We start from the raw sequence: 13,791 nt of genomic DNA, 5'->3' as shown, positions 1-13,791 counted from the left end.
AAAACAATCTTGCAAATAATGGATTCAAGCCAAAGTTGAAAGAGTTCAGAGCAACTTGGACTTGCTTCAGATTTTATGAGCCAATTAAAAAAACACAACCATTCCCAGGCCCTGTGTGCTCCCAAGCAGAGCAGAAAAATTTAAAATGCGTAAGAGGACCTGCTGTGCTCTCTGTTTTGCACAAGGCAGTGTTGGTTGCACTTGTACATGGCAAAACCTGCCAGACGCTGTTACCTCACAGGCCGTCATAAACATTGGTAATGTTTAACCAAAGACCAATGTAATCACTGCTGAAGAAGCTGAAATGCCTGTTCTGCCTTTGGATGGAATCTACTCAGATACCCAATATTATTCATCCAATTCTGAATGAATGTGGAGATTGGGATCTTTAAGGCTAGTAGGTATGGTCCATCACGACAAGTAGCAGTAGGTAAGAGGAGGTGGGGTTAGGAAAGACAAGATTTTGGTGACACAGTAACCAATTCATTTTAACTATATTGTGATCAATTTAAGGTGAGTCATGGAAGAGTCCTTCAGCATAGTAGGCAGTAAAAGAGGCTGAGAGTGCATCATGGGCATAGCATGAGTATTGTCATCACAGAGAGCAAAAATATAATTGAATTTGCCAAAAGAGTGGGGATAAAAACAGGATGAGGATAGTGGCAGGGAGAATTTTTGAAATCGTGGTTGGCATGGCACAAAGCTGGCTGCTTTATGCACTAGTAAGTGGAAGGTGGTGTCATATAGAGGATATGGGTATGGATCTAGCACCAAGATTTGGCTTTACCCTTAAATGCTGGTAAGCCCACGGTTGCAGCGGATGATTCCTGGCAGCTGCCTTAGGGTGGCCTTAGATCCCCTTTGAGCTACTGTTACATCACTGTGAACATCTGCCAGCAACTGAGAATCTGTCCCAGACTTTCAGCTTCATTCTGAAAACATTCCTGGTAATCCTGCTTCATTAGCAGAGATCTGGAAGCGCCAAGATGTCTGCATTGCCTTGGCTACTTTATATTTAATCTGTATTTGCAAACAGATCATTAGCGCAAATTAGCCATTTGCTGAAGTCTGGCAGAGCAGCAAAAGTGGGAACCTGTCTCTCTCCTTCCTCAGAATAGCACTAGTGAAACCATGGATGCAGCTGGATCACTGCCTGTCTCCTGACAGGTTTTGTATCATTTCTCCTTGGAGCTAAGAGAGGGATGATGTTTTGGACCTGGGTAAGTGCAAGCTTTGTAGCAACATGGTGTTTATAGTAGGCGTTCAGAAGCTCATTCTCTTCCCTTGTATAAACACCGCCAACTCTATTGCACAGCTATGAAGAAGGCTGAAGCTATGGGCAGGGCCTTTCAGATGCCAGACTCTTTCATCAGATCTGACAGAACTATGATTGTAGATACATTTCTGAATCAAAAGCTGGACAGAGATGTGTGTTTCTGAACAACAAATAATTCATCACTCATCAGCAAGACAATCATCTAAATCCTCTAAATTCACAACAAATTTTATTGTTGACTCTTAGTGAAAAATACTTATTGTATGCCTACTGAATCTGTATAAGGTAAGTGGGAAAGAAGTGAAGCTGTGTGAGTTATTTATAATAAATATCTTATTTGGAAGATTTAACAAGGAAATAAATGACAAAACCTTTCTCCAAGTGTATTTGTTTGTAGGGTGTTCTCATTAACTGAATTTTCTAAACCCTTATTCGGGTACCTAAGTGGCTCAATTTTTAAAGGTGCTTGACTATCAAGAGTTTCTAATAAGACCAGTTTTTCTTTTTTATATGGGCTTCTACATAGAGACTTGGGAACATACATTTAGGAAATTGCTTTACAATTATCTGTCTGTCAGTCCTCACTAGGAGTCAGCTTCTCTAAGCTACTGAGTATTGTTCAACAATTAGTTATCAACAGTTGCTTACTGCAAGCAATACATTTACAATTTACCAAATCCTGCTTGACTGCAACTGGTAATAAAAATAAATATAATAATATATAATATTATATATATATATATACAATAAATAAAAATAAAAGAATGAAATAACAGTGAATTGATAATACTATTTTTCTCATATATTTCTAATTAAAAAAAAAAACAACACATTTTCCACAGAGATAAATGAATCATGTGAACATACACAGAAGGAAGTAGAATTCAAGTGACCATCACATTCTTTTCAATATACTTGCAAACAGTCAACTTTCTTAATCTTTAGTTAGTCTTTAAAAGATTAGAAACTGCAGCATTTACAAACAGTGTTGCCAGTTTTGATTTCTTCTGTGTCTGTGTTTAAAGAAAGTGCCTTCCAGTACCAGGGAGCAAGTGACTCTCCTAGTCAGTCACAGCTTGACTCTGGGGGTATGATGTTTCCATCCTTCTCCTCCAAAAAAGAAGGATGAGAATACCAAGCAGTAAATTAATATGTCAGGGTTGTTGTTTGTGTTGGAGTATGACTGGTCTGTTATGTATGTGATGCTGTTGCACTGAGTCTAGGACTGTTGCAATGTCAGTAACTGACCCACTGTTCTGGTTCAGGCCACAGACTTTCACAAATTCATCAGACTTTTACTCACATATGGATGCACAGACAGAAATCTGAACCCTACCCTTTTTCTCTTTTTGTGATGTAGATAACCAACTATTTGAACTGGGTGGTGAGGAATCTGGCTGATCTGGAGGTGCAGATGGGTGCTGTAAAAAAAGTACACAGCTTCTTGAACATGGAGTCGGAGAACTATGATGGCTACTTGGGTACTGCACTCTAAATTTTTGTGGTTTGTTTTGTTGGTTTTTTTTTAGTGTGGCTTATCTTTCCTCTAGGATTGTTAAAGCAAGGACTGATTTGAATGACAAAGGTAGACAAAAGCAGCTATAAGACATATAGACCAGTGCCTGTCAACAGAAATCAAAATGCGGGGATAGAAAGCATGACACTGAAGTACAATCAGTATGTTTCAGGGCAAAACATATATGTAGCTAATCCGTAAATGAAAAGACAGGTGAAAACTAGAAAAGCATTAAAATCTCTTTCTTTCAAATGCATGATCCTTGCAGCAAATGGGGGCTACAAGACAAAGCCATGGTGGTAGTCAGACCTCAACAATTCTTCCTGAGCCATTTGCTACTATTTGTTCTGCACATATTTCAGATTGGCTTTGGTGTTTCAGAAGTGCAGTGATGAAAAAGCTTGCAAGTCAGCAAGCTTCCTTGACAACCAAACTCCTTAGTCGAGACAAAACCTATCTACATGTTTGCAAATCAGGATGACATATGAGCTGTGATAATGTCAACAGCTCAAATTGTCATGCAGTAACAACATCCTTCCTTGCACTCTCCTTCCTCTGCCGGTTACTGACCTCAGAGCACGTTTACACTGCACTGACCTTCTCTGTTTGCTTTGCTCTCCCCATTTCATTGCCAAGAGCTCCTTAAGCATTCACCCTCTCATCTTAGGTGTCATGATTGGAAAGATAAATGCTAACGTGACCATCAGGCAGTCCCGAAATCCCTTGGGAAACAGCCCAAGCATGCCATCCTAATAGAAGGCCTCCTTTACCCTAACTGTATTTGGCACGAAACTGAAGGCTAGGTTTCTCAAGTGGTTTCATGAAGGTGTCCAGAAAGAGGGAGGGAAAAAGGAACTGTCATAAAAAGTGACCTTTTGATAGCATTTGTTTTGTTTTATTCTGCTGTAACTGTTCCAGACCCTTCTCAAGTCCCAAAAGACTGGCCCCAAGAGGGGGAAATCAAGATTGAAAATTTGTGTGTGCGATATGAAAACAACCTGAAGCCTGTTCTCAAACACGTTAAAGCTTATATTAAACCAGGACAAAAGGTACTGTACAATTTCATATGATCCTCCTTCTGGAGCAGGTCCTTCTTTATTTTCTAACATAGAAGAGCAAGACTAATGACAATTCGCAGTGACAGTTATATGGGCATGGGTCAGGAAACACACTGAGGGCATCATTTATTGGCTAAGATCCATTTTCTTTCTTAGACACCCATCTCTTTCCATGTCCACCCCTGCTGCACAGAGTGAGTGTAGTTGGTGAGATGAGAACAGGTGAACACCGAACAGGAGCTGAGAAAACACACAAGACCATCTTAAATTTCAGCATATAGTGTCACTGAAGTTCAGATGAAGAATTCTGGTGTTTCAAAAATCTTCCTGGGATAAATGTTTCCAATCATTATTTTGCCAAAGAGACCTATTTTGTTTAAGCATTTTTGCCTAAATATCCCAATATACCTGAAAATCTGTTATTATGTTAAATTTCAGCTACTGAATTGTTATAAAATGTTCAAATCAAAGTAATATTAAATGTTACATTGCCCCATGGATTGATTCAACAAACAGAAATAATGAAATTCCATATGAACCAAACAAAAAATATTTTTTCCCCATGGTTAAAATTGCATTTATTCTGAGGACAATACTAACACTGCAGAAATTGGATTTTACACAGTAAAAGAAAAATTTTAAAGACAATTGCTCAGCCAAATATATATGTTTAAGTTCCTTGTCCAATCAGGACATCATCCAGGATGCATACATGCAAACCTATCGCATAAAAATGAGAAACCCCACTGCATGCAAATTAGAGACATCATAATGTCCCACTGTGAAACAGATAGCACTCTTTTTTAATCAACTTGAAAATACCTGGCTTTTACTATGTGATTGATAGGATTGTTTAATAGGACAAGTGGGAATTTCTATCACGTGTTACAGGAGTTCTTCGGTGCACAGATGAAACCGCTTCACCATTCAGTTAATGGTCTCTGTGGATTTCAGCACTGTACAAACCATAGGGAGAAATTAAACAGGTTTTGTTTTTTATTATTTATTTCTGAAGATAAGGCATGGTCCATAGCAGCTGAAGCATCACTTTAAATTAACATTTTTTAAATTATGTGGGGTTTTTTCTGTTGTTGCCTTCTGCCTGGAGGGTGGAACAGTGTAATAATCTCTGCCTCACACTCCTCAGCATCAGTGACAGTCCAACTCCAGCTTTTACTTTGTTTTACAAGTCCTCACAATGCAATAATAGAGCAGAGAGTGTGCTTGTCACAGCCTTCTGTTTTTTTCTAGTGTCTGCCACTGGCCATTGGGAAGAACCTTTCTTCTCACTAACAGCAGTCCAGTCCAGCTTTCTTAGAACCGCAAGTCTGACTTACAGCTGCCTTTTATATGGAACATCTTGTTTTCTTTTGCAGGTTGGGATCTGTGGTCGTACTGGCAGTGGCAAGTCATCCCTGTCTTTAGCATTCTTCAGAATGGTGGACATATTTGATGGTTAGTTTTCATTGGAGTATGTGTCTCCTGACTCACCCCCTTCTTATTTCTTCAGGGAAAGCCAGGACACTTTTTGATAGTTTATATCCTATCTCTTTGTCTCAGAAGATACTCAATTAGAATGGGGCTTGCTGTGCCTGATCACTCAAAGTACGAAGTATTGTGAGTAGCACTTGGTTCTTCCAGGAAACATTATGTGCAGATTATACTTCCACATTTAAAAAAATATATTATTTTTTTATTTTTGGCATTTGCTCTAACAAAACAATATGCCATTTTTGAGATAAGAGGGAAAATATGCAACTCTCTAGAGCTCTAAATTTCTCCCTAAAGAATAACTGCATTAACTTGTTATAACTGTGATAATATTAGTGGAGTAGAAATGAACTCAACAAATCCATTCCCTTGATAATTATTTTTTATTTTATAGCATTTTCCCACAACTACATCAGAAGCTGAATAAAGGTTTTGGAAACTTTTTGCTATGTTTCCACTCCTGCAGCATTTCACTCTCCTAGTTAATTGAAATGAACTAGTATGCAGCAATAGGAACCCTGCAGTCATAATAGAGATACATGTGAGCTGTTGGGGCATATGGAAAACTACTGGAAATTTGCTTTTTTTTTTTTTAACAAAGATTTCCGTGTTTCTAATTTGGTCATTGTACATCAAATGTTTGCTAGGGAAATCCCAGTAAGATGTGGGAGGATAAATAATACTAATACTTGCTTTTGTTGTGCTTCTGTGCCTGTATGTATCTATAGCAATAGATTTCTGATTCATGACTGGGGGATCCTGGACATATAAATAGTGCAAACAATTATATTTGTGCCCAACTTTCAGTTTCTTTCTACTTTAATCTTCCTTCTATATCTTTTCTTTATTCCTTCTGTGTCCCCGATTTTTCCCAATGGGAATGCCTAAGTCTTTTCTAATTGACACCAGTTTGTCCTTTGTGCTCAACCCTCTTTACGTCTCAGTTCAATCCATATTTAGTTTCTAAGCTGGCTCACTTCTGATTGGAGTCCTGATTCTTAAAAAATTACATAATAAGATTTTGAGTAAATTTACTGAAGCCAAGATTTCAGTCATGGTACCCACTTTGGTTCCATATGTCTTTGTTATTTCTTAAAATTTTTGTACGTTCCATGTTATTCCCCTATTTTCACTTCTTTATTTCATGCGTTCCCTTTCTTGCCCTCTCTTTGAACCACCTGTCTTCCTTGAGTACTTCTTGTTACTTTCCTGGTTTCCCAACTCCTCCCTACTTTTTCCTAAAAGTCCCATCTGCTTGGCTTCTCTCACAAATACATTACCTTTCTCCCACAGCATGCCACAGTAATATTTATCACAGAGTAACCTACAAAATGCAATATCATAAAAACTTGGAATTACAAAGTGCCATACACACAGCTTTGAAAATCCATATATTTGCCAGTTTGTGGTTAGGTTCTCCCTAACGAATAAACATATTGCAGGCACCTCCCAGGGTTGCATGCAGCCACTCCATGGAGTAATCCACAGGGAAGACTTGAGCCTGATGAAAAATACCCCTTACAGTATCCTTATTCAATTTCCTCTGGTCCATTGCTTCCCCATATACAAAGGGAAGTTTCTATGTCCAGGGGAAGTCACTGACTTTGGTAGTTCCTGATTTTTCTTTGAGGAGCCAAGGAAAGAGCTTCCTTCTACCCTTCCCACTTTCTTCTGCTTATGGAGTACCCATCCCCAGTTTCTCTGGTATGTTTCTCCAGTCTCTCCACTCTGAATATCTGCAATTGCCACAGCTAGCACACCATAAGTCAGGTTTTCAGACGAGATCCATATGCTCTTTGACCTGAAGTAGTGACTAGAAATGGAAAAATCTTACTTTACTAAGTCTCTCAGCTGTTACAACAACTTCTTGTATGGGAATGAACTACTGGTTTAAGGAGTGATTAATGTGACTGCTTCCAGTAATCTTATGCTAGAAGAACAGTATGTAGCTAGTTCACAACCAAATATTTAAGTAAAACTGATATGTAAGAACCACCATGAATGGTATTAAAATGCCTTGGAGTACGATATCCTTTTTTTTTCTTTCTTCTGATCTGCCTCATGTTAAAAAGTTATGTTGTCCTACTCAGCCTTGAGTTCCAAAGAGATTTTTGGCTCCTGATGTATTGACTATAGATAAATACATGTGTTGTGCAAAAGAAATAAGCACAGACATTACAGACCTCCTGCTACTGTTAAAGTCAAGAACAGAGGAAGATACAAAATGTGACTAATTACTGTTACTCTTGTTCTCACTCTGGCTGTAAACATTAGGTTTCCTCATAATAAATTATCCTTCCAGTGCTACTATTAATTACATAACACAGAAGCCACTAATTTCCTTTAAAGGAATTGGGGGGGGAGAAGAAATATGGAAAGGCAGCAATGTTACCAAAAGGCTGGATTTCCTCTGGGTTGTGTTTCTACATGCATTCACCTTCTCGATGTTTGTATAATGGCACTGAGAGAATACAGGGGCATGCTGTCTCATCATCTGGAGCCCACAAAGTATTTGCTTTATCTTTCTGCCTGCGCTCTGATTGTGCAATTCCCTCATATGCCCTCTGCTCGTTGTTTTAAACAGGGAGGATAGTGATTGATGGAATAGACATCAGCAAATTGCCTCTTCACACTCTCCGTTCCCGACTCTCCATTATCCTCCAGGATCCGATACTGTTCAGTGGTTCCATCCGGTGGGTGTATGCAAGAAGAGCAGCAGTGTGTTTGTGATGGGTGATGTGGGCAGGAAGGGATGGAAAAGGGAATAAACCTTCCTAGATCACCACAATCTAGCCACAATCCATGGGGAATTAAGTGAGGTACACAGTTCCACTTTGTTCTTTTGCAGAGGACCTTCATGAATTGTAACTGTAGTGACAAGACCCCTATTTTGTTTTTCTTTGCAGCTTCAATTTGGATCCAGAATGCAAGTGCACCGATGATAGACTCTGGGAAGCTCTGGAGATTGCTCAGCTGAAGAATATGGTCAAATCATTGCCAGGAGGCCTTGGTATGTCCAAGTCACTAGGGCTATAGGTCAATAACGGCATTATACATGCATAAATGTGTACACGTATAAATAGCTACATGGGATCTTACACTCTGAAACATCAGGTAGCAGTTGACAGGTACTTCATGAATATTCTGTCTCTATGCCTGAGCAAATAACCTTACTAAAAATCTGAACAAGAGTCTGATTTTCCATTCATTGCAGAAAAATCCAGTGGCATCTCAACATTATAGACGGATGACTTGTCAGAAAAGAGTTTTAAAAAAGAGTTTCTACTTCGGCTCCTTCAACAGTATCTTGCTTAGCCAGCAGAGTTGTAGCTCTTATCTTGGACACAGACTAAACATTTTCCTTTTCATTTGAGATTTGGTTCATGAAGAAAGCTCACCTATTTCCTTCCATAATATGTGTATGACATTACTAAGATATTATCTTGTATCTTACCAGATTTAACTGTTTGGGTCATTTGCTTAACTACATTGGCTTTTTCAGGGATTTTGCTTCACACTGGAATAGTGCACAAACAGAGCTTTCATGGTGCCTTCTCAAAATCATTGTGTTCTGATTTTACTAATTGTTTTTTTTATAGATGCAATGGTAACAGAAGGAGGAGAGAACTTCAGTGTAGGGCAAAGACAGCTCTTTTGCCTGGCCCGAGCCTTTGTTCGCAAGAGCAGCATTCTTATCATGGATGAAGCCACAGCATCTATAGACATGGCCACAGTGAGTATAGCAATTTGCTCCATTGCCACATGGATCTATTGGGAGAAGAGGCATCATCTTACCCAGAAGTCAGCCATGAGATCTATTTAGAAAACTGCCAGTTCGCCATGTGTTTAATTTCAGTTGTTTCTGTTGATGTCTTTGGGGTTTCATTATTACTGTGAGAGATAAAAAGAATAAAATTAATATTTTAGAGAGTCTGCTTTTACCTGTGCAACATTTCATTGCTGGGATTCTGGTTCACAGATGAAAGGTGTAGTAGAATATGAGTCTGTCTTTTTGATATTTGAAGGCACATAACAAAGTAAAATATAGGAGGATGAAATAACTGAGGTAATCCTTTTGTTTTGTAGGAAAATATTTTGCAGAAGGTCGTGATGACTGCCTTTGCAGACCGCACAGTTGTAACAATAGCAGTAAGTACTAATGCTAGCAGATGCTCTGTTCTTATTTCTCAAGCAGTTATTCTTGACTTTAACCAGCTAAACATCACTATGAAAGCAAAGTAAAACTAAAACCCAAAGTCGGAATATTCCCAGATGTTGCAACAGGATAAGATGCATACTGTCAACCTGAAATTTTGTACTGAGTGATATCTTGCAGGTGGGCCAAATGAAAGCACTGAGGTATAAAGGACTTTATGTGGAACTTCAGCATCTGCATTGCCTCCAAGAACATTTAAAGTTATTAACAAATTGAAACCAAAGCCATGGGCTAAACAATTATTGAAAGTTGCTTCAAAAGAGAGATAAATATGTGTTTCAACAGCTGTTTCATTTGCTTTGTCTGGAATCCAGCCTTGTGGTTAGAGATTAGAGTTATGTCTCCTGGAGTCTGGTTTCAAGTCTGTCAGTGACTAGTTTGTGTAAATGAATGACTTAACCCAGGCTCATTTACAACAGGCTGTAAGATTCTTAGATATGTAAATGATGAACATGCTAACAGTAAGCTTATTCCTTTCCAGTTAAATGCCATTCAAACTTTCAGTATTGTCATTCTCACTGGAATTTCACTTCACCTTTCCTTTGCCTTTCCAAACTTGATGTCTCAAGCAAAATGGCACATATTAATATTTAGCTTTCCTTGCACAGCTGACTTCATTTCCTTCCGCTCTTCACTCATGGCTGCTCCTTCCTTCACCCACCTGTTTTTCTTTTCTTTTTTCCAGCATCGTGTATCTCACATCTTGGACGCCAATATTGTCCTAGTCCTTTCTGATGGTTTTCTAGTTGAATGTGACACTGCCTCAAACTTACTCCTCAAGGAGGACGGCCTGTTCACCACTTTGGTGAAGACTCACAAGTAGACTCTTTCAGTCCACACTGTTCACAAGACTTCTGACTATTTGGTAGTTATTTTTTCCTCTTTAGTTTCCTTTCATTCTGCTTCCTTTCTACTGCACAGCATCTGAGATGACAGTGTAAGAACATTTTTACTGTGCGGCTTCTGGATTTGTTTTATTTCTTCACTATTTACATGAATTACATTTAACAAAAGCCTGGACATGCAACTAACGTTGAATCTATAATGCTAAACAAATCCATTCCTTCAATTAATCCCTAAATTTCAGCCTCTTCAGTGCAATGTCTTACTTCTAGAACTAGTCCTATCTGTACCTGACTGTCCACTTCTTAATAATAAATTCTTATACCAAATCACTGCATCTTGCAACCAGTTCTCTTTAAGATTTATGATCATGAGTAAGCCCTCATATCATCCCCAATTACCATATCTTAATGTGGATTTTAGAAAACTATTCTTTGATTTCTGGCTTGCTTGTGCCCTAACTTGCTATCATCAGTCTTGTAAGTCTGTTAGGAGTTGAATTTTGGATGGTCCTTTGTGGAGCGAGGTGTTGGACTTGATCCTTATGAATACCTTCCAACTCAAGATTTTCAACGATTTCATGATTCTGTGATATTTGCATTGCACTGAAATCAAACTCTACCTCCTGTTACCTATAGGACCAACCTATTCCCTGCAACAAGAACCAATTTAATATTGGAGGGAGCTAACTGATGTGCAGAAGGAAACAACGTAGGGGTGTCCTAATATGCATGCAGTATGGGCAGGCAGAGTACACAACCATGGAGTGGAGCAGGATGCCACGCCACCTGACAGTGCAGGCATACCCAGGATGTTTCTCGCCTGTATTTCCTTAAGGGGAAGATATATTTCAGTGATGCTGGAGGATCTCTTCCAACAGCTGTCTTGTCCATAATAGCAATTAGCTGACTGAAAATGAAGCATGTGCATGCATAAGTGTTTTCAGGCCAGGCGCCAGAAGCTGTGAAGTAATTTGAGATCTCTTCAGATTAAAGATATAGTACAAGGACCTACTCCAAATACCTCTGTAAACAAAGAAAGCCTTTTATTGACTTCATACACCCTGGATTAGACCCATTAATGAACTGCAGTAAGAGTTACCATAATTAAAACTTCTGTATGCTTTTCTTTATGGCAGCATCGGGTCCACACTATCCTAACTGCAGACCTGGTCATTGTCATGAAGCGAGGGAACATTTTAGAATATGATACGCCTGAGAACCTGCTTTCTCAAGAGGACGGCATCTTTGCTTCATTTGTCCGGGCTGACATGTGAAGAACCACATGATGTGTTTTAAAAGCTTATTTTTAAACAAATGAAATGCATATTTTTTAATTCAGTGTAACATCACTTTCAGCTTTTTCTTTTTTCCAGAGCTTCTTCTTTATTCACAATTCCATCTCCCAAAATAATAAATCCCATTGCAATGCATGTATTTCTCAAAGCAATAAAAATGCCACTTAATTCAAAAGCCATTAAACTTCATGCTCACACGCACGCACACACTCACACAAGCAGAAGTCTTGATTTCCTGGAAATCTGGCATTTTTATTAGACTCAGTGACTTTATTTTCTTTGTAGAGGGCAAAAGAAAATGCAGTGCTCTTACAAGCTGCATATGTTATTCTGGAACCAAGAATAAAATCGTGCCGTTTGTCAAGGAAGCAAGAGACCCCCAGAAGAATGCTATCCCCAGAGGGGAAAAGTTAAAAGACAACAAATCTAAACCCATAACTCTTGGGGCAATCTGCTGCATTCCAAAAGCATAAACTTTGCTCTTCAAGTTATAGGGGATGAGCAGTGAATGAAGGAAAGGAAATTAATCAGAAATAAGGAAATTCTTCCTGTCCTTCACATTAGTTCACACACTGTAGTTGGCACAGTATTGCTTTTTCTATGCAGTGATAACTTACCCCTACAGTCAGTTCCTACATCCATATTTGTTCTACAGAATTCTTTGAACCAAGGACACAAATCATCTTGGAATTCTGCATGCTTTGATAGGCTTATAGAGGAATACATTTTGTACAGTATCTTAAGACTTTTTATTGAAATTAATCTGAATGTATAAAGTTGATATTAATATTTTAAAAAATTTCCACTAAAATATTCTTCTTAAAATGGCATGTAATCAGCCAACCACTAATTCCTTTACATGTCTTAAGCCCTTCAAATTATTTTTTTATGTTGGAACAATTATTAAATGAATTCTGCATCTTCCAGATTTTAGGTCACTTATATTCATATTTACCTCATAGAGCTTTGATAAGATTGACCACACTTGGCTAATGCATAGGGCTAGATTCTGAATCATGATAATTGCCCAGTTGACAATAAATCTCTAGGAGTTTCACAGACATTCTTTCAAAGGCAGAGTCTGAAATGCCCACTTCAATCGTAATATTCAATGTAATCTTATTTATCTATTTTTATGAGGTTTAGAATGAACATGAAGTGCACTTAAGCTTATTGTTAGTGTAATGAAAACAACATGAAACAATACCTGGCAAAAGAAAAGTAAGACTTGAAATTCAGATTGCATTTAGTCTGATGATACAATGGTTTATCTCTTTTTTTCATCTTATTCAAAATAAAATCTTCGTGATACAACTAAACACAAAACTCAGCTTGGAACATTTTAATAGGGAAAGTACTTCTGTGATTTTCCTATGAACTGCTGTGAGAAGTTATTGCTCTTCTCTCCATTAATACCCTGTGTTGAACTCTGTCTTACAAAGAAAATAAAAAAATAAAGCAGATGTTTACAGTGGAAAAGCACGCTGTTACGCAGATTTCGGAGCAAAGCAGCCAACATCAATCTTGATTTAATTTCATTGTCTTCGGAGAAAAATTAATTGGATTCATTGTTGTCAGTTTCGGTCAGTATGAAGTAGAAATAACTTTGTTTATCTGCATAACTTTCATGATGATGCAGTCCTGATTTATTTCAAATGGTGCTAATCAGTTCAATGAAATGCTATTTTACACTACATTATGTGGCTCTGAGGGGCTGGAATCTTGTCAGGTATGCTAAATAACTTAAAAGGGCCTCCAAATTAATTCCTCTTTTCTCTTACATTTGTTCCAAAGGCAGCACAGAGGTAAGAATCCCCTCCTTTGCTTGTTCATTCCTCCAGAGATATGGAGCTTATCAAACTCTGCTATTTCAATATGTAGAAAAGAAAATGAATTATGGGCTGAGCATGCCTCAGTCATTTCGCTGGAGGAATGCAGGACTACTGACTGTAGCGTTACATGTTTGTGGTCAAAGAGTTTGCCAATTATTGGAGCATATCCCTAACAGGTTTAAAGGCACAGCTTAGTTCCTCAAGCAATTAATCCTGCTCAGCATACACAGGTTCCAAGAGACACAGCAAAAAAAAACAAGCA

At 38.3% G+C, this 13,791-nt stretch overlaps 1 protein-coding gene across 10 annotated transcripts in view; it reads left to right on the top strand.

The window, feature by feature from the left end:
• ABCC9 (ATP binding cassette subfamily C member 9) overlaps positions 1-13,319 on the top strand; it is a 75,802-nt gene extending 62,483 nt beyond the window's left edge. For 5 of the 10 annotated variants that reach the window (XM_031555323.1, XM_031555325.1, XM_031555322.1 and 2 more), the window contains 8 exons: positions 2,637-2,757; positions 3,711-3,841; positions 5,227-5,305; positions 7,926-8,034; positions 8,248-8,351; positions 8,941-9,074; positions 9,428-9,490; positions 11,539-13,318. In XM_031555323.1, the coding sequence (XP_031411183.1) occupies positions 2,637-2,757; positions 3,711-3,841; positions 5,227-5,305; positions 7,926-8,034; positions 8,248-8,351; positions 8,941-9,074; positions 9,428-9,490; positions 11,539-11,676 (879 nt within the window). In that variant the 3' untranslated portion in view covers positions 11,677-13,318. Of the gene's footprint in view, positions 1-2,636; positions 2,758-3,710; positions 3,842-5,226; positions 5,306-7,925; positions 8,035-8,247; positions 8,352-8,940; positions 9,075-9,427; positions 9,491-10,242; positions 10,423-11,538 lie in introns of all 10 variants that reach the window. The other 5 variants (XM_031555327.1, XM_031555329.1, XM_031555319.1 and 2 more) reach the window with 2 other exon arrangements.
• Positions 13,320-13,791: the final 472 nt, after the last annotated feature.

The sequence above is a fragment of the Meleagris gallopavo genome, chromosome 1 (assembly GCF_000146605.3).
Source record: "Meleagris gallopavo isolate NT-WF06-2002-E0010 breed Aviagen turkey brand Nicholas breeding stock chromosome 1, Turkey_5.1, whole genome shotgun sequence".
NCBI classification, from domain to species: Eukaryota; Metazoa; Chordata; class Aves; order Galliformes; family Phasianidae; genus Meleagris; species Meleagris gallopavo.
This window is presented reverse-complemented; position numbering and strand designations above follow the sequence as displayed.